Below are 27,650 nucleotides of genomic sequence, written 5' to 3'. Positions count from 1 at the left end.
AGACAAGGTCTTTACAGGGGATCTGTATCTGGGGCTCTAGTTGTCCTGGTCTCCGCTGTCTTTCAGGGCAGTAGAGGTCCTTTCTAGGTGCTGATCCACCATCTGGTCTGGATACGTACTGGATCCGGGTGACTGCAGTGACCCTCTGATCTGGACACAGACTGGATCTGGTGGCCACGGTGACCTCGGAATAAGAGATAAACTGACAAATATTAGTGTAGATGCCATTCTTCTACCGATGTAGCAAATACATCGGGTGTTATGGGAAGTGTTCCCGGTTCCGGTTTAGCTGAATCATAAGTAATAATTATAATTGATAAGAATGAAATATTAAAATAAAAGGAACAGGAAAACAGACTCGGGGTTACATCATCTGAATACACCACACAATTTTTGTCTGATTGGTACATGTAAAATGTTTTTATATCTTATGTCCTACTAAGTCAACAATTCCACCCCCCCCCACCCGTAAAGGTCAGCGCAGGGTTGATATGACATGACAATGAGGTGATACAGATAAGCTCAGTTAAAAATACAGATGCAACTGTGGTTTCTTATCCTACATCCTGTTGAAACATTACTTAATGATAAGAAAATGTACCTTTTATGTGTCAACTGAAGAATATAAATAATATAAATGAGTAATCCTTGAGTACACCAAAAGACTAATATCAAACATAAACCAAACACTACAAAAGTAATTCCATAACATATCGAATACGCAAGACACCTTTATTGCTGTTTAAACACACTTTCAGCATAAGCTCCTATAAGAGCTTAACAAAAAACGCTTGTTTTCAATTTACATATGAAGTCAACAGGCAGAAATGGCATAGTGAATACCCTGGTGCTTTGCTCCTCTGTTTGGCCTTTTTCTGATTTCCCACATACAGAGCAAAACACCTGTTTTGACACTGCAATTATTAGAAGGTAGATAGGATTATAATTAATCTCTGTGTGTCTAACATGGAAATAAACTGTTTGTTCAAAGTGCTTTATACCTGATGCCAGCAAAATGTCTATGGCCAACCTTTTCCAGTAGTGGCACATAATCTCCATGCAAGACAGCACACACATTCAGTACATATACAGGCCACTCTATTGGGTACAACTGTTCAATTGCATGGTAACACAAATTGCTAATCAGCCAATCACATGGCAGCAACTCAAAAGATTTAGGAATCTAGATGAGGTGAAGACGACATGCTGAAGTTCAAACCGAGCATCAGAATGAGGAAGAAAGGGGATTTAAGTGATTTTGAACGTGGAATGGTTGTTGGTGATAGATGGGCTGGTCTGAGTATTTAAAAAAAAAAGTTGGATCTACTAGGATTTTCACATCACAAAGCTCAAATTATCTCATACTGGATTATTGAACATGAAAATAAGTTCACGTAACTGTAATGGCCTCCACAGTCACCAGATCACCACATCATTATGTAGCAGCTTGTTTTGTAACAGTGTGAGCATCTTTTAAAAAGATATTTTACTGGAAGTGAAGTTATGGTGTGTCTATGAAGCAACAAAGGAATGCTGCAAATGTATGTTTTACGGCTAATACTTGTATTTCCTGACTTCTGATATGTTTCTCAGGGTCACATAATTATGTAGCAGCTTGTTCTGTAACCGTGTGAGCCTCTTTTAAAATTATATTGTACTAGAAGTGAAGTTATGGTGTGTCTATGAAGCAGGGATGCTGCAAATGTATGTTTTATGGCCAATACTTGTATTTCAAGACTTCTGATATGTTGAAGAGGGTCACGTAATTAGATAGCAGCTTGTGTTGTACCCGTGTGAGCCTTCTTTGTAAAGGTATTGAACTGGAAGTGAAGTTATGGTGTGTCTTTGAAGAAACACAGGGATTCTGCAAATGTATGTTTTATGGCCAATCCTTGTATTTCCTGACTTCTGATATGTTCTACAAGGTCACATAATTATTTAGCAGCTTGATTTGTAACAGTGTGAGCCTCTTTGAAAGAGATATTGTACTGAAAGTGAAGTTATAGTGTGTCTATGAAGAAAAAAAAGGAAGCTGAAAATTTATGTTTTATGGCCAATACTTGTATTTCCTGACTTCTGATATGTTGAAAAGGGTCACATAATTATGTAGCAGCTTGTTTTGTAATGGTTTGAGTCTCTTTTAACAAGGTATTGAACTGGAAGTGAAGTTATGGTGTCTCTATGAAGCAACACAGGGATGCTACAAATGTAGGTTTTATGGCCAATACTTGTATTTCAAGACTTCTGATAAGTTGAAGATTGTCACATAATTATTTAGCAGCTTGTGGTGTAACCGTGTGAAACTCTTTGGAAAGGTATTGAACTGGAATTGAAGTTACGGTGTGCCTATGAAGAAACAGGTATGCTGCAAATGTATGTTTTATGACCAATACTTGTATTTCAAGAATTTGTAACCGTCTAAGCCTCTTGTAGAAAGTTATTGAACTGGAAGGTGTCTCTCTAAAGGCACAACATGCAGGTGCATCTCAATAATTAGAATGTCATGGAAATGTCCATTTATTCCAGTAATTCAACTCAAATTGTGAAACTTGTGTATTAATTACATTTATAAATAAAATAAAAGTAGTTTAAGTTTAATTGTGATGATTTGGGCTCACATTTTACAAATACCCACCAATTCACTAGCTTTACAAATTAGAATTCTTAATAGGACCAATAATAATAATAATAAATTAGTACAACAAGTATGTTCATTTACTGTACATGTACTCAATATTTGGGAGCGGTTCCTTTTGCTTTAATTTCTGCCTCAGTTCGGTGTGGCATGGAGGTGAATAGTTTGTGGCACTGCTGAGGTGATATGGAAGCCCAGGTTTCTTTGGCAGTGGCCTTCACCTCATCTGCATTGTTTGGTCTTGTTTCATCTCAACAAATTAGAATATGGTGACATGCTAATTAGTTAATCAACTCAAAATACCTGGAAAGGTTTCCTGAGCCTTCAAAATGGTCTCTCAGTTTGGTTCACTAGGATACACAATCATTTTTGGCCCCTGCCTGCACTGCCAAAAGCACCAAAAGTTGGTTAAATGACAATGGTGTTGGTGTGCTTGACTGGCCAGCAAACTTACCAGACCTGAACCATATAGAGAATCTATGGGCTATTGTCAAGAGGAAGATGAGAAACAAGATACCAAAAATTGCAAATGAGCTGAAGGCCACTGTCAAAGAAACCTGGGCTTCCATACCACCCCAGCAGTGCCAAAAACTGATCACCTCCATGCCCCGCCAATTGAGGCAGTAATTAAATCAAAAGGAGCCCCGACCAAGTATTTAAGTACATGTACTGTAAATGAACATACTTTCCAGAAAGCAAACAATTCACTAAAAATGTGTACTTATGAAGTATTCTAATTTGTTAAGATAGTGAATTGGTGGGTTTTTGTTAAATGTGAGCCAAAATCATCACAATTAAAAGAACCAAAGACTACTTCAGTCTGTCTGCATTGAATTTATTTAATACACGAGTTTCACAATTTGAGTTGAATTACTGAAACAAATGAACTTTTCCACGAAATTCTAATGTATTGTGATGCCCCTGTATAATACAGAGATGCTGTAAATGTATTGTTTAGAGAAAATACTTTAACTTTCAAGACTTCTGATATGTTATAGAGGGTCAGATAATTATTTAGCTACTTGTTTTGTAACAGTGTGAGCCTCTTTAAAAAAGTTATTGAACTGAAGGGGGTGTCTCTATGAAGAAAAACATACAGTATAATACAGGGACGCTGCAAATGTATCTTTTAGAGCAAATAATTGTACTTTCAGTACTCCTGATATGTTATAGAGGGTCAGATAATTATTTAGCTACTTGTTTTGTTTTGAGACTCCTTTAAAAAGTTATTGAACTGAAGGGGGTGTCTCTATGAAGAAAAACATACAATATAATACAGGGAAGCTGCAAATGTATCTTTTAGAGCAAATAATTGTACTTTCAGTACTCCTGATATGACGAAGAGGGTCAGATAATTATTTAGCAGCTTGTTTTGTTTTGAGACTCCTTTAAAAAGTTATTGAACTGAAGGTGTGTAAATAGAGAAACTGAATACAGTGATGGTACTGTAGTTTTTGAACATCTATATTAAATACTTGTACATTAAAGACTTAATGTATGTAATTGAGAGTCAAATAAATATTTTGCAACTTAGCACTAGGTTACTTCTTTCAAAAGCTGTTGAAGTGGATTGTGGAAAAGTCATTGTGGAAACCCATAAAAACAGTGATGGTACAAATTTAATATATATGTGAAGCACAAATTCTTATAAACCATCTTGAGGAAAGTTTTGCCATAGTTTTAGAAATGCTCATCCAAAATCAACATCGTGTTTGCTGTCATGATTTCTGAGTACTTGTCAATAATCTGATGGATTCAGTACCATGCAAAGTGACATTTCTGCAGGAATGTAAACATCAATCAATGCACATGAATTGTGAGTTTAATGTTAAACAAAGATGTCATAAAACAGAAAAACATAAAAGAGTTCAGCCATTTTCATTTTCAACACCTGGAGGTCACTGTTACACTGTTAAGTCTTTATCATACTTAAAATCAGAAAAACAGAGGTGAATAAAACAGCAAGAGATGGGCTTTAGTATGTTCTGTAGTGTCCAGACTAGATGTTCCAACTTGCTTCAGAGAAGTTGACCCATGCTTTCAAAACCTATTGAAATAAATCATATCATTGTTAAAACCAACAAATCAACACAGTTCTTATTCATTTGCAGGCAAATAAATAAAAACAGTTGTTTTTTTTATTTATTTTTAATAGAAACACGTAATTTGTAGATAGTCCCTCAGATAGGCGATGACGTCACGACACTCCCTAGAGGTAAGCGTGTTCATCAGCGTCTTTAAAACGTCGAGTTCGACATAAAAATGTGTTCTGATATGTACTCATCATGGTCGGTAATGATACTTGACCGAAAGTGTCTTTTTCAAGTGCATATTAACAAAGTTATTGAACGCAGAAGTCCGAATGTCTGAATATAAAACCAACTTTACCCAAGTACAAGACTGGCACATCATTTCATCCCAAATCTCTTAAAACGTAAATTTAGCATAATAATGATTATATTTGACATAATGAACCTGGTCGGGTTACATATAACAAATCAAAAGCAAAACCAAACAAAACAAAATAATTATTAAATAAAACAGATTGATTATTCTTGATTTTCAAGCCTTTTTGAACCCTGATGCACTCCACCTTTCAAAAGCTTGAAAAAATTATCTTCTGTTCACCAAGGCTCTGTTGATTTAATCGAAATTATTAACAGAAAAAAACTGCTTATTTGCTGCTCAATTACACACAATCTTCCACATTCTGTATTTTTTTTATTCATGTCTCTGTATGATAAATAATTAAAATGTCTCATAGAGGCTCCGCCTCCACGTCACCAGTGAAACCACCCAGGTTTTGTCCCTTTCCGCATTTCTCATTCCGCATTGAAAGCTAACTAGATACTCACGACTCAATGTCCTTTGTGAAATGGCCTTGACAGAATCATGAATCAGTTTATCATGAACACGAATTCAGTTATTGACAAGTAATGATGGACCAACAGAAACTGAGTCAAATTAATCAAATACCTCTGAATCCATAATTGTTTCTAATCGCTCGATTCACCGCTTGCTGATGACACACATGGATAAAACAGTGTAAATACTTGGGGTGCGACTATAAATCGATTTGTGGATCGATTCTGGGATTTTCCAAATGCATCACGATTCTCTCTGGAATCGATTCTGAGCTTAGTTTTTAGCAGCAGATGGTGCTCTAGGCTAGTTTTTAATCTGCACACTCAGATCCTCATGAAGAAGACTGCTTTTACTGTACGTTCAACTGAGTAATGTAAGTGGTTAATGTACTTGCACCTCAAATCTTATCGGATGACCCATGTTTTCACTTTGTCAAACTGAAAAGATTCATCGGACTGGTTTGCATTTATTTTTATTTCTGTTAATTCTTCTCATCTCAATCATGACAGAGTGTCCAAACACATAGAAAGACTCCTGCTGAGATCCACAGACTATTATAAAGATGGCGGTCATTAAAGAGGAGAGTGAAGACGTGAAGATAGAAGAACCGTTCAGAGTCAAACATGAAGATACTGAGGAACAAACAGGTTGGTTTTCATTCGTATTTGATCCTTATTAAAAAGTCAATCACTACAGAAGTGTATGATGTTTATGAAGCATTTCCAGAGGTTTTAAATACTTAGAGAAACTTTGCTAGATTACTGTACTTATTAATTTGGGATATTTCAATACCTGAAAAAACAAAACAAAAACTCCAAATGCCCCAAATAAATAATTAAATGTCAATTTTTGTTTCAGACATGCATTGAATACATAACACAAAAAGTGGCGTCCCAGATGTCAGCATTGTGTATTTTAATGCTGTCACTCCTCAATGGATGAAATACCACTGTGTTGAGTGTGGTGAGGTCTTAGCAAATGAGTCCATTGAAGCCACAGATTAAACATGTTATTGAACCATACTACAGTAAAAGTAATAGAGTAAATTCAGGAGAAAAAAAACACTATAGTATTATTATATATTATAGTATTATGCATATAATAAAATTAGGTGATTTTACAACTTTTCCAAAGTCAAATTCAAGCTCTTTCAAGGTGCATTTTCAGGTTTTTCCAGCACTTTACAACTGTGTTAATTTATGTTTACATATTCAATTCAATTCAATTTTATTTGTATAGCGCTTTTTACAATACAAATCATTACAAAGCAACTTTACAGAAAATTACGTTTCTACAATATTTAATAGTAGCTTATAAGTGGTGACTGTCAGTTTATGTGCATATGACAGGATTTTTCAGAAAAATATAACAAGATGTAATCAGCCAGACGATGAACATTATTAACAGTAATTATTCTATGATGCAGTCACACTTGTAGCAATAATTGTTAGTTCTGTTGTTGATTCAGGGTTAGCATCATCCGGGGTCCTCTGAGGGTCAGCATCATCTCTTTTCAGGTGTTCTGGATCCAGACTGGAGCTTGTGTAAATCCTAGTTACCACGGGATGAAGATCCAGCAGAAACAGAGAAACACATAGAGACATCATTAGCATAGCTGCTGATCTAACAAAGTAAAATTAATTAGTTTAACCCAAGCTGAAGAATAAGAATGCACATTTGATCAGATGCAACTACACTCACAATTTAAGAGATACATTATTCGAAAGCTTGGTGAAAGATATGCGTTTTTAATCTAGATTTAAATTAAAATTAAATTAAAATTTATGCATTTAGCAGACGCTTTTATCCAAAGCGACTTACAGTGCATTCAGGCTATCAATTTTTACCTAACATGTGTTCCCGGGGAATCGAACCCCCAACCTTGCGCTAGGTTGCTTGCTAACGCAACGCTCTACCAGTTGAGCTACAGGAACACAACAGATTCAAACAGAGAGAGTGTGTCTGAACCCCGAACATTATCAGGAACGCTATTCCAGAGTTTGGGAGCCAAATGTAAAAAAGCTCTACCTCCTTTAGTCCTTTTGCTATCCTATGAAATACCAAAAGTCCAGTGTTTTGTGACCTTAGGGTGCGTGATGGGTTGTAGCGTGGTAGAAGGCTAGTTAGGTATGCAGGAGCTAAACCATTTAGGGCCTTATAGGTAAGTAATGATAATTTTTTTTCTGATACATAACTTAATAGGTAGCCAGTGCAGAGACTGTAAAAGTTTTGACTGTAGAGGAAGTAAAAGTACATCCGTCTAGTTGCAGATTGTAATGTACAAGATCCTGTGTGTTTTTTTTTTTTTTTTGGTCCAATAATTAATATCTCTGTCTAATCCGAATTTAATAGAAGAAAAGGATTGGTCATCCAATCTTTTACATTTTTAACACACTCTGTTAGCTTAGATAATTGGGAAGTTTCATCTGGTCTCGTTGAGATATATAGCTAAGTATCATCAGCATAACAGTGGAAGCTAATTCCGTATTTTCTAATAATATTACCAAGGGGCAACATGTATATTGAAAATAGAAGGGGACCTAGGACGGATCCTTGTGGCACTCCATATTTTACTGTTGATAAATGAGATGACTCCCCATTTAAGTAAACAAAATGGTAGCGATCGGACAGGTAGGATCTAAACCATCTTAGAGCCTGCCCTTGAATACCTGTATAGTTTTGTAATCGATCTATGAGTATGTCATGATCTATGGTGTCGAACGCAGCACTAAGATCAAGTAAGACTAGAAATGAGATGCAGCCTTGGTCTGACGCAAGAAGCAGGTCATTTGTAATTTTAACAAGTGCAGTTTCTGTGCTATGGTGGGACCTGAAACCTGACTGACATACATACTTGAGTTCTTCACCTTAAATCATATGTTATTGTGCTATTAAATCCCCCCTTTCTGGATTGCATTTAAGCCTCACATACTTAATTCAGGTGTGTTTAATTAGGGTTGAATCTAAATTATGCAGGAACTGAGTTTGACACTCCTGGTTTAGCTGGTCAAAGACATCTGACATGTATGCCAGTTTCACAAACGATTCAGCTTCCAAATAATGCTTTGCCAGGGGAGAGTGTTTCTCCTCCAGAAATGTGTGCATCTGCTTGATTCTGATGCATTTTGCTAACAGGCGATGGCTGCGTACAGTATAGTAGGTCTGGCAAAGCAATGCATTGTAAAAAGAGCAAATTAACATTACATAAAGAGAGTAAGACCTTGTCCAATAAGAGCCGTTCATGGCAGCATTAAATTATTGTGATAGGAATGTTTGGAAATAGAGTTAGAAAGTTACGGTAATAATTATTCAACATGCAACATTCGAAAATACAGTTTGTTGGATGTCACTGTTGCAATGAGCCTTTTGTGAAGCGCATTTACTGGCTGTGCTGCTGTCACACAGAGAACACAGAGAAAGTCTTGCAACCCTGTATAGAATGATCCACGACCCACTGATTAAGAAACATTGTTCAAAGCGATTGAGGCTTTCTATTGTTGGATGTAATAATGAAGATAGCAATCGTTATTTACTCCCAACGTCTGAGCCGTTGAAGACAAAGTGGAATACATTTGTTTTTGAAGATAATGCACCCTGATCTACCCAAATGCATTTGTTTGCACGAATCATTTGTGATCCAGCTTTACCTACAGAAGAAATGAGTTAGCAAGTTTTGTGGCTAAATGCAGTTAAAATAAACAGTCTCAACTGCTTGCCACCCCATGGAAGAAGGGCGGAGCTCATTAGCATTTAAAGAGACATGCACTAAAATGGCTTGCTTTTTTAACCAAAGTATGTTATAGACCAGTGATCCTCAAATCTGGCTTGCGAGATCCACTTTCCTGCGAAGTTTAGCTCTAACCCTAATCAAACACGCATGAGTTTGCTAATCAGTGTCTTCAGGATCATTAGAAAATCACAGGGAGGTGTGTTTAATTGGAGTCGGAGCTAAACTCTGCAGGAAAATGGATCTCGCAAGCCAGATTTGAGGATCACTGTCATAGACTTTTCATTAATTTAATTCAATTTGGGATAAAAACATACAGAAAACTAGCAACAATTCCCTATCACTGAAATGGATGATTTCAACACTTTTCATTCATTTTCAGATTTCATGTTAATTGCAACAGTATTAAAGGGGTCATATGATGCCGCAAAAAAAAAACCTTATTTAGTGTATTTGGTGTAATACATTGCGTTTATGTGGTTTAAGGTTAAAAAACATTACAAAAACACATTGTTGAGTTGAGTTTGGGTTGTTATTTTTTGGTAAATAAAGGGGATTTGCTATTAAAATTAAAACATGGAAGAAATATTGTGTGATTTATCTCTTTAAAAAGTTTCATTAATTTTTTTCAACAGTAGTAGCAGTTTCACATACATTCTACTAAATAATGGTAATATATCTAGCACAGTGCCTTTATGTAAAAATTAACTTTTATTTTGACGAGACGCTGTTAATACCTTTAAATTGACATTAGTTTTACTCAAATGAAATGGTAAAATGCTTATGAAATGACTAAGAACAGTTCTGGTGATGTTGTTTATGTATTTATGTCCATATTGAGATGGCAGATGCTGACATCAGATGCTGACATGCTTTTGAGAAACGCACCCTTGTTCCATCTTAGGGTCGTACATCAATAAAGACCAGCAGATCATCTTATAATCACACCAGCTAACACGAGTTGAGCTGTTTTTGTTTTATACGAAGTAATTAGGCTTATTCAATGTAAAATTCTTTAAAGATGATTCTGTAAGAAAGCAAATTATTATAAAACCAATGCAACTGCATTTCCAAGCAGTTTCAAGCTTTTAATCCCAAATCCAAGCATTTTTAAACCTTGGAAACACTTCATTAATATTCATGCATTTTCAAGGAATCCAAGCACCCGTATGAACACATGCATATACTTCATGTACTATCTAGCATACATGTTTGTTAATGTTTTGAAGTCTGTTAATCTGGAAGTGACTTTCATTTGTCTTTTTTCACCTTAGACCTGAAAGGGGAGTGCAAAGTACCCCCCCCCCCCCCCCCCGCCTATTTCCATGAGAGAGTATCTTATTTTGAAAGGCAAATTTCAGTTTTATAGAGCAAATTTAAATTTTAACAAAGTTTATTAAAGTTTCTACATTTAATCAAACTTCCAATCATATCTAGGCATCACCTGAAAATGGGAATAATATGCGTAATATTTCTGCTAATCAAATTAATTACGAGAATGATGGCATCATACTTTTTTAAATGCTTTTACTGAATATATTTCCTTTCGAAGTTATAATATTACATGGCTAATTTAGAAAAGGAAACGTCATAGGAAAATAATTTAACAATCACTTCCAATAAATATATTATTGTACTATCATCATTCAAGATAAACTATGCTACTACTTCTACAACTACTTCACAGTTCATTAAAACAATCTACTCTTGCTAATAATCTACTTTTATATTCTTTGAATCTGTTTTTAAAGATTACTTTAAAGATGTAAATATTTCTTTTTTTTTTATTACAGCTTATTGCATGCAGTGTTTGAACTGGCTCTAGGTTTTCTCTCCTGATGAAACACCTCTCCACCTTGTCCTTTTCTCCAGCTTAATTTTCTGTCACTTTCCAGCCCCATGCTCTTCAGCTTTGTACTTATCTGGAAGAACAGCGAGGAAGAATCAAATTAAACCCAATGACAGCAACAACCAACAATGTGAAATAAGGGTAATATTGTTTAAAACGGTTGCCAGTGCAGTTAATTATTCAGAATTGACAATGAAAGTGATACAGACCTCATTCAGAATGGCCGCCTGTAGTGAAGGATCATTCAATGTGCATTTCCCAGTACAGGAAAATTTCAGTCTGACAATCTGGTTTTTGATTAACTTGTCATCTAGAGAAACACAGAGTTAATGTCATCCTCAACACAGCGGGGAGCTAAACAAATGAAAGCATGTCAGTTGTTGGTAATGTCTGTTGCAAGAGTGTCCTAAAGAGTGTTCACTTGTTTGAATGAAACTCGCCTCCATAGCAGATAAAAGGCTGCTGTGCATCACAGCTGTATTGAGCCCATTTTCCAGAATCGGCTAATGACATGCCGGTACAGTTACTAGATCCTGAACTCAGGGATGGTTGACCTGCTGCCCAGTGCCTGAAGAAGTGGCTCCATTGGTTAGACCATTCCCAAGAGTCCAGGAACAGACCGATCCAGAGCGATGATTCATGACCAATCAGATTCTGCTGCTCTGGCCTGATACTCGCCAAATCAGTGTGGTGTTGTCTGCAATAACTCTGAGCATCTCTCCATGAGACGGCAGTATGTGTAATCATCAAACCAGCGCTGTCTGTTCAGAAACACAAGCTAAAGATCAACTATGTTAATGCAGTGTTTGTATCTTCCGTGTCTTAGGAGATCAAATGGTGACAGTGGGATACTCACCATTAAAACACACAAATGGGAGGACGGTGCTGCAGCTCTCATCATACCAGCTTCCATTAAAACTCCTCACACACTCTCCATCACCATTGGGTTCTCCTGGATGCCACATATTTTCCTGGGAGATGTCCCCCATAGACCAGACCCAGCGTTTCACGTCCACAGCATGGAGACCTATCCAGACTGAACCACTGCGTCCAGGAGTCACTGTATTTACCAGTCTGTTCACATCATTCATAGTTGTAACAGCGGCCAGATCAGTGAACCTCGCTCTGCAGTAACTCTGAGCATCCAGCCATGTCATGCTTTGATTCATGAACTGGTACTCGGGTACAACAGGCCCTTCAGGAGGGAAATTACAGAATTGTATAGCTCACAAACACATTAATTATGATTAAAGCCTTAAATACAAAATAATTTTGGGTTAAAACAAACTGCATTAGACATGCTCACTTCCATGGCAGATAAAAGGAGTCCGTTGTCTACAGCTGTACTGAGCCCATCTGCCAGAGTTGGTTCTTGACATGCCAACACAGTCCCCAGATGCTGATGGTGGACCTGCTGCCCAGTGTCTGAAGAAGCGACTCCATGTATCAGACCATTCCCAAGAGTCCAGGAACAGACCGATCCAGAAGTTATTAGAAGGTTTTATAATCTTAGTAATCTGGTCATTTTCCTCAGAGTTGTGGACGGTGGGCAGGTCTGTGTAATACTGTCTGCAGTAGCTCTGAGCATCGCTCTGGTTTTTAGCAGTCTGTATTATGTATGTAGCATTTCCTATTGATAGAGGCGAAGACAAAAATCTGAGTTTGAAGCACTTGTTTCATTGCTAAACTGTGTATCCTAATTTTACAAGAACTCACCCTTGTAGCATGTAAAATACCGTAAAGTGCTACATAGTGCATCATACCAATATCCGTTATATGTCGATACACAATAAGCACCCTCATTTGGCTGTCCTGGAGCCCAGTTGAAGTACTCAGAAGTTTTGTTTTCTCCATTAGACCAAGCCCAGCGGGTCTGTGTTGCCCTCTTCAGTCCAATCCAAACGGATCCATTGTATCCAGCATCCACTACATTTACCAGCCTGTTCACATCATCCATACTGTCTACAGTAGCCAGATCAATGAATCTCTCTCTGCAGTAACGCTGAGCCTCTGGCCACGTCATTGCTGTATTTATATAGTAGTACTGACGAAAAATACCAGAACCTCTGCATAGGAGCCCTGTTAAAAACAACACTTATACCATCTGTATGTGAACACATCCTCATAAATCCAGATCACAAATGATCACACCAACCTGACAGCAGAAGCAGCACGAACACACTCCCGTCCATGACTGCACACACAGATCCTCACTGTTGGATTATAGTTATATATCATTCTGTGTCACACTTCTGCAGGAAATTAATGCACACTCACTAGGGACATTGAGCAACAACAGCTGATGGAACGACAACAGCGATTTGACATGAACTATTAATGACTGCCGTAGCCAAAGAGCACAAAAATCACAAAGAGCAGCAACCACCGAGAGGACGGTGAAACATCCAATCATTTATCATTAGCATAATAAAAAATGTTGTAACGTAATAAGAAAGCGTGCATTTGACATTGAATGACAACTTATTGTCAGAAGAAGAGTTTTTAGTCTTATATGATCTAAAGACCTAGATTTATCATCCAAATATACTCACCTTTTAATCGATCTAGTACGATCTAATCTGCTGCAACACAGGATCAAAGGAAGATACTTTTATTCAAAGTGACTTACATTATTCAAACCACAGTATGCAGTACATCTGACCAGTGGATGCGTTCCCTGATATAGTCAAATATAGAAATACAGTCACTTGGCCATTACATACGATGCTAAACTATTTTAATAGCTGGAAAAGTAGTATAAGCTGTTTTGGGAGAACAGGGGGAAAAAGGCGAGCTTGGGTTGGGTTCAGGCCAGTAATTCTGATAAACTGTTGGACATGGGCCAGGCTCGAAGTCCTTCTACTTCAAAACATTAGGCTTGATGCACTCTTTTCTTTCATATTAGCCTTAAACTGAAAGTGACCCACTATAGCAGCCATATTATTCAGAGTTCGGCGCACCTGAATGCCTAAAATGATACTTTTATTAACATTTAAACTTAAGAATGAGCATCAGAATGGAATGGGGCGTTTGGGATTGCACCGTAATATGGCTTTTGGCTTCACACACTTTGAACACACACACACGCACACACGCACGCACAAACAAACAAATACATGCTGATTTTTGTGCTGGCAAGATGTGAATAATTTTCATATTCAAAAAGCTCATTTGCATGTCTACGCGTCTCATCTGGACAAACATTTTTTTGGGGAAAAAAGATTATCTTGAAGATGTCTTGAGACTGGAGTGTAACGCAAAAAACTAACAAAATAATTTGAACAATCACTTCGTTCCCCATGCCAGGCAATTCTTCAGCAAATTTAAGAGCATGCCATTATTATTATTATCATTAATATTTACCTTGTTGTTTGAGGTAGAAGTGTTGCAGCAGTTTGTGTCAAATGTCTTTAATGCACAGAGAGAAAACATAAATGTACTCTGGAAACCAATTTTTCCTCCCCATCACCACTCCTATTCAGTTTAATTCACAATAGTAAGCATTGTAAATAATAACTGAACAGCATATTAGAATGATTTCTGAAGGTTGATGACGGCTGAATTTAGCTTTGCATCAGGAATAAATCACATTTGAAAACATTAAAATAGAGTACAGTTATTTATGCTGTAATAATATTTCAGAACCGTATCATTGATTGAATAAATGCAGCCTTGGTAAGCATAAAGGACTTCTTTCAGAAACATTCAAAGTCTTATTCCAGTTATAATTTCTTACCTTTCTGTTTGTAAATCCTCATACGTTCAACTGTTACTGTCACGTCAGGAGAGTCCTATACATCTTAAAGAGTGATGATGCAACACTACTGTTATTTCTGGGTAACCCTGCCCATAAGCAAAACAAAACAAAGGATCTTGAGTCACTTGTACATGTTGGTTCAGTTTTTGTCTACAACAGAAAAACTGCAATATGGACCATACCTTTAGCCATGTAGTCTAGCAAATCCCATGCCCCTCATATGCGTGTTTATTAGAGGTGTTGATAATTACTTTAACATTTCCTGAAACATATGCATTTCATTGATTGGTTCAGATTAACCTGGAAATGGAAATTGAACTGTAGAAACCTCTGACACCAAGTTTGACTCACCTGAAAACACCAAATTATACTTCCATTAATATGTACAATGCACCTGTTTTAACTAAATAACTACTGTATGAAATGCTTTTGCCTAAATGCACATGAAAAAAAAAGATCAAATGCTGATTTTTCATTTTCCTTTTCAAATAGATCATTTTCATTACGTTGCTAGTCAATATTTTTCGATTTTTTTTAAGGTAGGTTATTGCAAACAAAATTTTTTGCCTACATTTAATATTGGTTATTGAGTGGGGGATAATTAATTTGAGTATTGGAGCCATACAGACTAGTTGGTTGCTCCGTGTGAGTCCTGTCTACCTCTAGTTTGAACTAGTGTGTTTTTTGTTTGTTTTTTTGTTGAATATTTGTATATTGTTGATTGATTTTTATATACATATATATATATATATATATATATATATATATATATATATTTGGTGTTTTTATTTGATCCCTATGTTTCCTGCCTACATTTTTTTTTATTAGAGATGCGAATCTGTGTGACCCTCATAATAAGTTTTGGGGTTATTTCTATTTTCCTGGATGAAACTCCCCCAGGTGGCATAATTGGATTTTCTACAAGTAGATGAACTTGGGGTTGTGTGTTTAATAAAATATAAAAGTTGCTCCATTTGTCAAACCATTCCCAAGAGTCCCAAACGAGACTGATCCAGACCCTTCATCCTGATGTAACCCTACTGCTGAGCTGGCTTTGTTCCTCTGAGTTCTGGATGGTGGCAGGTCTGTGTAATGATTTCTGCAGTAGTTATTTCAAGCTTTGACGTATCCAGTGCTTTCTTTTACTTTAAAAAAATAAATAATAATAATTAAATCAGCTAAACATATATTTACACAAACTCTTAACTCGCCACTGTAGCATGAAATGCCTGTTGGATGTGAGCATATATAACTTGTCCAAACTCCATTAACAAATGCAGCACAATAATGTGGTTCACACAAAGGTTCTCCAACATCCCAAGCATTGTTCTGTGAGTGGATCATCTCCATTAGACCAAAACCATCATTCTGTGTCCCTTTCTTCAGTCCAATCCACACTGTTCCATTGTATACAGTATCCAATAATAATTAATAGCTATTCCTAATGGATTCATATTTCTACAATTATTTTGATTATTGTTTCAGATTACACATAATTTAAATGCAATGAATTTAAGAAAATTGCAAGTTGCTCAATAAAAAGCTGCTCGGGTAGTTTTAAGTTGCCCTTTCAGGACTAGTGTTAGACAATTGAATACTAGGTTAGTTTGGCTAAGTGTAAAAAGTAGGATTAATTATTGTATTGTTAACTTTGTTAGAAAAATTATTATTACAAAAATACCAGAAATACTATACAGCAGACCATCTTTTTTTAGTGCTGTGCATCAATATTCCACTCGTCAGTCAACAGAGAGTTGCTTTTTGTTACGTCCGTGTCGAACTAACCTTATGCAAAAGACAGTGCTGTATAGAGCAATGGTGAATTCTCTTCCGCAGTTTTTGATTTTGGGAATGAATGCAATGACTTTTCGTGAAAGATTAAGACTTTATTTATTTACATTAGAATAATTGTTATTATTTATATTTGTTGCTTTTTTATATGAATGGTTGAAGAGAGGGAAAACATTGTGAAAATTATGAACCCTATAGTAGTATAGCTGTAACTGTGCACTGTGATAATGAACAATGTAGAGCTGTTGTTTTGTTGTTTTATTTTTAGTATGTTGTTATATTGTTATGTATGAATGTGTGCACTCCATTTTTGTCTGTATAATGTAGGAAGAATAGCTACTGCTTTTGCAGCAGCTAATGGGGATCTTAATAAACTAAACTAAACAGAAAGGGAATAATTTTTGTGAAATTGTAACTTAAGCTCAAAGAAACTAGCAACTTTTCCATGGTCTTTGCATTTGTTTTGCATAACTAAATGAAAAGTGCTACTCCCACACTATGTGCATAAGATTTCCCTCCAATTCTTCTGTGTGTTTACAAATATTTACATATTCCACATCACTGTATGAGTTATCAAAAGTTTTACAAGATATTTAAAGCTCGAGCAATAAATGATAAGGTTCCTGAAGAAGTGTCTACTCTTGTAAGAAGGTTGATCTAGATTTATTAACGTAGTATCTGATCTATGACAAGTGTAATCCCACTACAACTAACTCCAAAGAATATGGATTTTATATTGGCTTTATAGGTCACTTTAAAGAAGTAAATTGATTATTACTGTCATTCTTTGAATTGTCTGCATGTTTGTTCTCCTGATGAAACACCTCTCTCTTTCTCCAGCTTATTTTCCTCTCACTTTCCAGTCCCATGCTCTTCAGCTTTTCACTTATCTCAAAGACCCGCAAGAAAAAATCCATGAGACATCATGCCATATATACTAACAGACTACATATTATCCTTAAATCTGCATAACATCAACAGCAAGCATGTTGATGAGACCGAGTGGTGTTATTTAGCTGTATTACAGGACGTAATACGGTCTGACAGTGTGATTTCTGATCAACACGTTTACAGAAATACAAAGTTAAAGTCACCATAGAAAATAGGCAACATTAATAACCTTTTATTTTAAATGTGTTTCTGTTAACTGGGGAAAACTCACCTCTATAGCAGATAAAAGGCTGCTGTATTGAATTGCTTCTTGACAACAGTCAACAGATCCCAAACTCGTGGACCTGCTGCCCAGTGTCTGAATCTCAGGAACAGAATCTCAGAGATGTACCATCTTAAAAATAAAGGTGCTTCACGATGCATAGAATAACCTGTTTTGTCTAAATGGTTCCAAGTAGAACCTTTAACATCTTCAGATTATAAAAAGGTAAGAAAGAGATGGTTCTTTAAAAATCCTTTGACTGAATGGTTCTTTGTGGAACAAAAAAATGGTTCTTCTATGCTATTGTTTTGAAGAACCTTTTGAGCACCTTTATTTTTAAGAGTGTAAAAGAAAACCAAACTGGATGCAAGAAGAGATGTTACTGTAATGAAAACAAGGATATAATCAATGGAAAATCTGGAGAAGAGATAACATCCAAAACCAAAGGCAATAACTTTTTAAAAGATCGTTATCATAAAATGTTTGTAAGATTATTATTTATCAAGCTTCCCAAAGTACCATTTAAGTCTCAAGATCTGAGAATTCATGAAATTGACTCCTACTTTCAAACTTAAGTGTTAAAAAACTTTTTAAACTTTCTTCATGTGACCAAAGAAAATTTGCAACATCGCCATCATGTGCATCACATGCCATCAGGAAGTGAAGCAGGTGTGCTAAGCAGACATGCAAAAATAGCCAAAGAATCATTAAAGATGAATCAACCAAATTCAAACATTTCACTCGGTAGATAAGAAGGATAACAATTTATTTTAGAAGCATGCAATAAGAAATGGCAGACATTTTGGGACTCATGCCATACAGGTCAGCACTATTACAAGACTCAATGAACCATAAAAAAAATCTAAATAATTCACAACTTAATAAAAGAGAACAAATCTAAATCATACTTTACACATTATAGGGAAGCATTACACAGGTTTATGTGACAATAGTTTAATAAAGGAGACAGCAGAGCACTTCATGAAGATATGTAAGGCATATGAAAGAGAGAGAAGGATTCTTAAGGAAGAATTACAAACATTAGGGTACCAGGAATTCACAATTACCAGCTTATTAAACTACGGTATTAATTCAGGAAAACAAATAAATGCAGTCAAAGCCAGCCAATCAGAATCCAGTATTCAGAAAGACCATGGGATAAAATAGGATTTAGGAATGCCTAGTTCATTCTCTTCACACCCCATCACAGTAGGTGGCGCACATTTTAAGTTGGTTCGCAACCCACCATAAAATCAAAAGAAAACGAAGAGCAGATGTGTCGAACATGAATTCTTTCCATGAGTAATCCACCTCACCTCACGTTTGTCCTCAGATTCAGAATCAGAAGAGCTTTACTACCAAGTGTGTTTACACAGAGATAAGGAATTTGACTTGATGACAGGAGCTTCCAGTGTAGAAGAAAGTACAACATACAAAAGAATAACACAATGGGGATGGAATATAACACTAATATATAAGAAAAGGAATCAAAAAATAATAAATAATGTTCTATACATAAAGAAATAGAAGTATAGGGGAAAAAAGTTTAGGTAACTGTACAGGTATGTTATTAGTGTTCAGATATGTTATTTACAAAGTGTGCAGTTTAATATAAATATGTCAGATAACTATGTTAGCTGTGATGGATGTTGTAAGACTAATTGTTCAGGTTGAATAAAGTTCTTCTGCCTGACTTTTTTGGTGGTCAGTGCTCTTTAGCGCCAACCAGTAGGCACAGTTGGAAGAGAGAGTGGGTTGGATGTGGTTTGTGGATTGGTGTGCTTTCCTGGAGGAGGCCTTGGGGCCCGGAACATACCCTGAACCCAAAGAACTCCCCTATCCCTAATGTGGGATAAAAATAGATTAGAAGTGAGGAGGGGATGCAGAAAAACTGTCATAGGACAGAGGTAGGAAGACTGCATATATATACACCTGTTGTGCTAGTTAAGATGGTTAGCTAAACGTGCCAAATTTGTTCATTATCTGATCATGCTCCTCCCAAACCTTGTTAATAAAACATAATTTCATGAGTTCACCCTTACATCTAATCTGATTTCAAATATTAAGCATATTTTGGCATGCTGTCCTGGAGGAGGGCTCCTGGCCTGGAACATAGCCCAAAGCCAAAGAACTTTCCCTATCTACTTTCCCTATCTTTAATGTGGGATAAAAATACATTCAAAGTGAGGAGTTGGGGTGGAGGAGTGATGCCGAAAAACTGTCACAGGAAAGAGGTAGGGAGATTGTGTATATATAGTTAAGATGGTTAGCTAAACGAGATGTGTCTGTGCCAAATTGGTTGATTATCTGATCGTGCTCCTCCCAAACTTTGTAAATGAAACATAATTTAAAGAGTTCACCCTTACATCTAATGAGATAGCAAATAGTAAGCATATTTTGGTGTGCTGTCCTGGGGGAATGCTCTGTGCCTGGAACATAGTCCAAGCCCAAAGAACTCCCCAAAAGAAGCTTAAAGGCATGGGACAGCAGCAAGAGAGCAAAATTTTAGTTGCCCCCCAAAATATGTGCGCTAAGAGAGAAGGCGCACCGGAAGGGAGAGCCCTGTTTGATGCTGAATAAGCAAAGAGACGCGACTGATGGAGGGACTGTGTCCGAAGGTAGCTGAGGATCTGCTGCACCAGAAGGGAGAGTCCCCCTTGCAACTGAAAATGAGGCTTGGTTTGATGCATCAGATGTAGGACTCCGACAGCAACCGAAGGGAGCCGACGGGTCTGGTGTACCGTGAGGGAGATCCCTCCTCCACTGACAAGTATACATTATACTTAAAAAGACAGAATGAAAATTGGCCCTGTGACTGAAGGGAGCCGACGGGTCTGCTGCACCAGGAGGGGAGCCCCGTCCAATGCTGAGTAAGCAAGGAAACGCGACTAATGGAGGGACTCTCACTGCATCCGTAGGGAGCAGTGGCTCTGCTGCACTGCTGATGGGTGGATGCAATTGATGTTTCGTAGGTGGAAGTAGGCAGACCGGGAAATGGTATTGATGTGGGATTGAAATGATAGTGTGCCGTCAAGGAAGACACACAGACATTTAACCTGGGGGGATGGTGAAACGGAGGAGTTATCCAAAGGGGAGAAAAATTATCAGTTTTGGATGGAGTGGATTTGGTACCAATGAGGAGAACCTCAGTTTTGTAACTGATTAATTTGAGGAAGTTTTGGGTGAACCAGGTTTTTATTTCAGAGTGGGCGGGAGAGTGGACGAGGGTTTAGTGGAGAGGTAGAGCTGGGTGTCATCAGCTTAACAGTGAAAGTGAATGTTAAATTTGTGGAAGATAATGCAGAGTGGAAGGAGGTAAATGATGAAAAGTAGGGGCCCGAGGACAGAGCCCTGGGGCACACCTGTAGTGATGGAGGAGGGAATGGATTTAAAAGATTTTAGCTGAACAAACTGAGTGCGGCCAGAGAGATAAGATGTGAACCAGCCTAATGGAGTGTGGGTGATGCCGATGGAAGAAAGCCTGTTGAGGAGGGTGGTGTGACAGATGGTATCAAAGGCTGCACTCAGGTCGAGGAGAATGAAGAGGGTGAGGAGTCCAGAATCAGCTGCCATAAGAAGGTCGTTGGGGATTTTGATAAGTGCTGTTGTTTCAGTGCTATGGAGTGGGCGGAAACTGGACTGGAACTGTTCATACAGGTTATTATGTGATAGGTGAGAAATGGAGTTGAGAGGCAACTGTTGTTTCAAGGATTTTGGAGATGAAGGGTACATTGTATTCAGGACATAAGTTATTGAAGTCGGAGGTGTCGGCACTAGGTTTTTTCAAAATTGGGGTAATGGCAGCAGTTTTGAAGGATGTAGGGACAGTTCCAGTGGTGAGAGAGGAGTGAATGATAGCAGATAGCGGATCAAGTTGACAAGTATATGGCTTGGTTTTCCGGATGAGTTCTGTAATTTCTAAAATAGCGGGGAGCTGGAAGGAGGAGAATGAGTGAATGAATGGTTGAAAGTCAGCTAAGATGTTTAGGTGAGGGATTGTTCCAAGGTGCTGGTGGATGTTTTTAATTTTTTCAGTAAAGAAGGACAAAATGCAGTTGCAAAAGGAGATCCTATACAACTGAGCGGGAAGTAAGTCCTGGGGTCGGGTGATATTGTTACGTAGGGAAAACAGTGACTTTGAGTTTCCTTTATTGGCAGTGATTAAACTAGAGTAGTAGTGGGTTTTGGTGCTAGCAATGGAGTCCCTATAACGTAAGATATGGTAATTGTACATTTCTTTGTGAATAGTGTGACCAGTTTTTTGTAAAGACGTTCAAGTTATTAAACTTCGTTAATGTTGACCTCAGCATTTATTAATTTTAATACGTTTTTAGTGGTAATGCTTATTTAAAATGTATTTGTTTGGATTAATTAATGTACTGTGACCTGACATGAACAAGATTTTTTTTTATTAACTAACACCATCAAAGAATGATTTAAAATATATTATGTGTTGTTAGTTCCTGTTAAGTACAGTAATGCAGTAACTAATGTTATCAAATGAAACCGTATTTCCTTCTTGCTGAGAAGGCAGTATTTGCATGCTGTTTACAGCATGTGAGGTGTACAACTATATGATATCAAACTTCCGGAGCAGCTGTAATGTGCTAAATGTGATCACTGGATTTACATTGGTGTATTCTGCTGCATTCTGAAATCCTTTGTTTCATTCATAATAATGCATTGAACAATATATAGTATATTAATCACATTGCTGTAGGCATGAACAAAAGTGTTTTACACCTGTAAACAGAGACTGCAGATTAGTTACAATTTAAGTTAAAATATTGCAGTTATTTTGTGAACTTGCAACTTAAATATACAAGACAAGTACACTATTATAACTAAAGATTGAACATGCAGGTACTTTAAATGTAAGTGCAATCAAAGAACGTAAGTACATAATTGTTAAGGACAGCTAATCTAAAGTGTAACCAGCGAGACAGTCCCTCAGTGTTTTTGTTTCCCCCTCCACCCCTGGATACAGCAGTGTCGCAGTAAGGGTTAAATTCTGAGCAGAGGAGGTGTTTAACAAACTGAAACTAAGTTTTGCCTGCTCTCATTCACTTGGGCTAAAGTTCCTCTGTCATCGACAAACATGGAGCTGTATCTGGCCATTCTTACCTTCACTGCTTTTCTCTCAGCTCATGCTCAGTGTAAGTTCATACTTTGCATATAAAAATATTTACACTGTTTTTTTTTATATGAAAATCCTGTACACAGATGTATGATTTCATGTTTGCACTAACTCTTTAAGCAATATACACTACCTGTTAAAAGTTTGGCATCAGTACAGATTTTTTTTTTTAAAGAAGTCTCTTATGCTCATCAAGGCTGCATGTATTTTGATAAAAACATATACATTTTAGTGGTCAATTCAGTTTATTTCTGTGATCAAATCTGAGTTTTCAGCATCAGTACTGCAGTGTTCAGTGTCACATGATCTTCAGAAACCATTCTAATCCACCTTGTTCTTTAAAGCAGAAGTAAGTGTTTATTAGCTGCTGTAGGGAAATAACCAGGACAATAACCACATGCAGTCAACTCTAAAACTGTTTGTATTACAAACCAGTGTGCTTTAATCATTAAGACAATAGACTTAAATAATATTCTAAGACACACCAATTCAAACATTGAAATAAGAGTTTTTGTAATGTTACATGTTCTTACATTAATAATGACAAATAATTATGCACAATTACATGCAAGTAACACTAATCCTAATGGTAACACTTTATCTGAATGTAGATGTCACAGGCAGCTACTGTTACATGTTACAAGGACGAGTCTGTTACACAGCTACTTATGTAACCAGAATATTGTTACATATGTGTTGCAGACTTTATACAACATAATTATTAATGGAAGTACACAGAAATAAGCTACTTAAAATACAGTGTATCAAGATTGTAGTTAAGTGTATAAGTAGCTGTGTAACAGACTCATGTGTAACACACAGTAGCTGCCTGTTACAATTACAATCTGTAAGTAGTTCCATAACATACATTTACATGGTTACATGGTAAGTACATATTATTTCATGCAACCATATAGTTAGTGCATGTAGTTTATTAATATTACTCAGTACTTAAATGTTTAATTACACTGAAACAAGGACACCTTAAAATAAAGTGTAACCCTGCTGTACATTTATTTAGATCATCATGTGACTAGTTAGCTAACGGATGACTAGTTAGCTATAAGTGGTCATTTAGTAAATTGGGTGTTAACAACGGCTGTAAAGAACATCTGCTCATTTAGAAATGCCTGGTGCTTTGAATAATTGATAAAAAAGGTTTCGTGTTAACTCCCTAAACACATTAGTTATATCTGATGTGCAGTTTATTTGTCTGGGACTCTGTATCTCTAATTTGTCTTTTGATGTTTCTTCCATTTCAGTAGAGCATAACGATTTCTCAATTACTGGATGTTCTGGAACAGATAAAGAGTCTATGATCGGATCTGACGGGGAGGAGGTGTGGCACGCTGACTTCAATCAGAAGACAGGAGTCCTTACGTTACCTGATTTCGCAGATCCTATGAGCTTTCCAGGATTTTATGAAGCAAGTGTTGCAGACCAAGAAGTATGCAAACAAAACCTGGCTGTACTCATTAAAGCTTACAAGAGCCCACCAGAGGAGATGGGTACGACATGAATTTGCACTGTGGAAAATTATATTACTGTTAAACTCATGCAAAACTGTTTAAAGTACAGTTTTATAGTCATATATTTAACAGATAACTTTATGAGCTACATTTTATGAATTCAACTGTATTAAATATGACATTAGTGTTCTTATTCAAGTATTTTAATTGAAAGTGGTCAGATGTACTGCTGCAGAGTTCAACACAGTTATGTGTGTTCACAGATCCTCCGGAGACGTCCATCTATCCGAGGAACGATGTGCAGCTGGGTGTTGAAAACACACTCATCTGTCACGTGATGGGCTTCTTTCCTCCACCTGTCAATGTCTCGTGGGCTAAGAACAACGTGATTGTGACAGAAGACGTGAGTCTGAGTCAGTACCGGCCGAATAGAGACGGATCCTTCCACGTCTTCTCCTCTCTGAAGATCACTCCTGAAGAGAAAGACATCTACAGCTGCACAGTGAACCACCAAGCGATCCAGGGCCAACCGCAGACCAGAATATGGAGTAAGAGCCGTTTACAGAGAGATGATTTAAAATCAGCAGCACTGACTCTGTGACAGATGAAACAGCGAGCGCTGAGAGGATTGCTCAGCAGCTGTCCTCACATTCATACACTGAATTCATCTAACATGTTCCTCTAATCCCCAGGCGTCCCGGCGGCGGCTGCTGTCCTGCCCGGCGTGGGTCCGGCGCTCTTCTGTGGAGTGGGACTGACTCTGGGGCTTCTGGGAGTCGCTACTGGACTCTTCTTCATCATTAAAGCAACTGTGACTGACACGCCAGACATGGCCAAAAGCATCAAACATTTACTGCAGTGGACCCAGTCAAAGACCGTTTCTGCAGGATTCTGAAGACATGACATTAGCAGTTCATCAGTAATGCTACCTTCATGCTAAAAGTAGATGATTTTGTCATGAACTGAAATTGTGTCTCAGAGTTTTGAACATGTTTCAGATCTTTTACTATGATAAAGCTATATTAATGTAATTGAAATGTCTATGGCAGTGTATTGCTGTGTGTACCGTTGGAAATAAAGCTCGCAGGGACTGAGAAGGCACAGATGTGTAGAAGTGTATTTTAGAGTGATATAAAGCAGTCACTTTCTACTATTGTTTTTATCAGATCTTATCCACTGACTAACAGCTCATTGATTCACGTGCAGCTGAATGCTCAGAAACTGGCTGTTTAATCTGGTTAAATTGATTTACATATCAATGGCTTTTTTGTTTTGTCTTTACATTGTTATTTTAAGCACTTCATGACCATTGTAAGCATTCAAACGCACATTAACCCTTTCAGGCTTAAGTTTAATGTCTGCATCAAATAAAACCTAGAGTTTCCATACATCACCGTCCTGAAATAAAGTGGGCCGCAGCTTCCAGTTCACACAGAAAATATTTTACAAAGGGTATGGGTTTTTCTCTAAATTGGCATCTCTCTTGTAAACACTGGATTTGCAGGTATTGTGTGGAAGATGCAGCTCTATCTCTGCCATGTTAATATATGATCTGTGTGACTCTCTAGTGTTGAGATGTATCGTATTCACTTAACAGCAGTGATGAGAGAATGCACTTGGCAAACAGCTTGGGGAGGAGAAATCAGTCTACATAGAAAATATTGGATAATAATTACATAGAAAAGAACTAGATTTTACCGATGCAAATGTCAAAAACAATGCATTGTGATATAACACACACATATAAAAAACACACACTTTTATAAATCAATGCATTGAATCGTTAACTTTATGCTGATGCTCCGATGTGATTCGGAGGACATGGCCATCCCTAATAGGTATGTTTGGGCTGTTTTCAATATTTAGGAAAATAATTCATGTAATGTATATTAAACTTGATCTGCGGTGACGTCATAACCATGTTGCATTGTGGTCTATAGAGAGGCCTGAAGAGTGCATATTTTTGCAGGTGGTACACGGGCCTCTATAAAAGGGGACTGTATGATACCATTTAGACGTACCACCTTTGGACAAAATGTAATATCAATAATAGGTGGTAAATTTTGGAGTAGCTTGCCCCTTGTGATACGCGAGTGTCCTTCATTCACCTCCTTTAAAACTCAATTAAAACAGTGGCTCTTAGACAATCAGACGTACTCACTTTTACACATACACCATGTGTTTGCATGGTGTATGTGTGTGTGCTCTGTGTAGTTGTTTTGTGTATATGGATGCACACACATGCATTTAATTATTTAGGAAATATTTACATGTATATGTACATTTATACATGGTTTAAGTCCATTGGAATACATGGATAAGTAAAGATCTTGAGTGTGTATGTGCTTGTGTGTGTATTTATGTGTGCGGGATGATTGTGCACGGTGCACGCATGTGTATTGTGCGGGCGCGGACTATTGTTTTAGATGCGGTTGGTCGCAATCTAAGGTATCGCTGTTAAGGTAGTTTAGTGGTGAATGTATAATGTCATTGTTATTATGAATTTTTGTCTTGTTTGTTTGTATTGTTGATGTATATTTTTATTCATGTGTATTGTTGTCATAGTGAATGAATGTTATATGATTGTTGGTTATTTATTTTTTTGTTAGTTTTTATGTCACCGGCCTAGGGACTGCAGATGAAAAATAGTATCTTTTTACTAATCCTGGCATATTTACATGGTGTATTTTCATACAACAATGTACATGAATATGCATGGTCCCTATTACATAAACTGATAAATAAAAATATAAAACAGACTCGCTCTTTCAGTCAAGATCAAGGGGTCGAGGCTCTGTCCAAACAACCGTCCCTGGTTACGTTTAATGAAGTGAAACCCCTCAGAAAGGCGGCAGGATTCACCTGAGAGTACGTGCTTAGGGAAGTTCAGGAGTGTGTGGCTAACAGGGAAGTGAAACGCAGCCCGAGTAGTTACAGAAACACAGTTATGGGAACCAGCTACCAATGCAGTTCCCACCAGACAAATAAATGTTCCTCTAGGACACTTCCTTGGTCACAGTTTAATGGTTTAATAATGAACAATAATAAATAAATAAAATCAAATAGAAAAGTGTGTCTCCTCTAAACCTGGACAGGTTGTGGGAAGCTTGCAGGTTTTTTTCAGGAATGCAAGTAAAAGGACATCGAGTTTACAGAGTTAACCATTAATGAGATTGTTTGAAGTGTGATTTTAAAATGAAAGCAGGATATTGCTCAGCAACACGTGACACATGAGTGAACAGCGTCTGATTGGACAGTGGTTTTAGA

At 37.2% G+C, this 27,650-nt stretch overlaps 2 protein-coding genes across 2 annotated transcripts; one reads left to right on the top strand and one right to left on the bottom strand.

Moving 5' to 3' along the window:
* Positions 1 to 11,493: 11,493 nt before the first annotated feature.
* On the bottom strand, positions 11,494 to 13,099 carry LOC113070357 (macrophage mannose receptor 1-like). The gene is made up of 4 exons (XM_026243637.1): positions 12,863 to 13,099; positions 12,383 to 12,746; positions 11,933 to 12,271; positions 11,494 to 11,837 (listed from the first exon to the last, which is right to left on the bottom strand). Exons 1-4 carry the CDS (start codon positions 13,097 to 13,099, stop codon positions 11,494 to 11,496), a joined length of 1,284 nt encoding a protein of 427 aa, XP_026099422.1.
* Positions 13,100 to 22,798: 9,699 nt separating this feature from the next.
* LOC113070328 (H-2 class II histocompatibility antigen, A-U alpha chain-like) lies at positions 22,799 to 25,484 on the top strand. The gene is made up of 4 exons (XM_026243592.1): positions 22,799 to 22,933; positions 24,177 to 24,422; positions 24,647 to 24,931; positions 25,076 to 25,484. The coding sequence occupies exons 1-4, from the start codon at positions 22,876 to 22,878 to the stop codon at positions 25,276 to 25,278; spliced, it is 792 nt and encodes a 263-aa protein (XP_026099377.1). The 5' UTR covers positions 22,799 to 22,875; the 3' UTR covers positions 25,279 to 25,484.
* Positions 25,485 to 27,650: the final 2,166 nt, after the last annotated feature.

Source organism: Carassius auratus, unplaced genomic scaffold (assembly GCF_003368295.1).
Source record: "Carassius auratus strain Wakin unplaced genomic scaffold, ASM336829v1 scaf_tig00003761, whole genome shotgun sequence".
NCBI lineage: Eukaryota > Metazoa > Chordata > Actinopteri > Cypriniformes > Cyprinidae > Carassius > Carassius auratus.
This window is presented reverse-complemented; position numbering and strand designations above follow the sequence as displayed.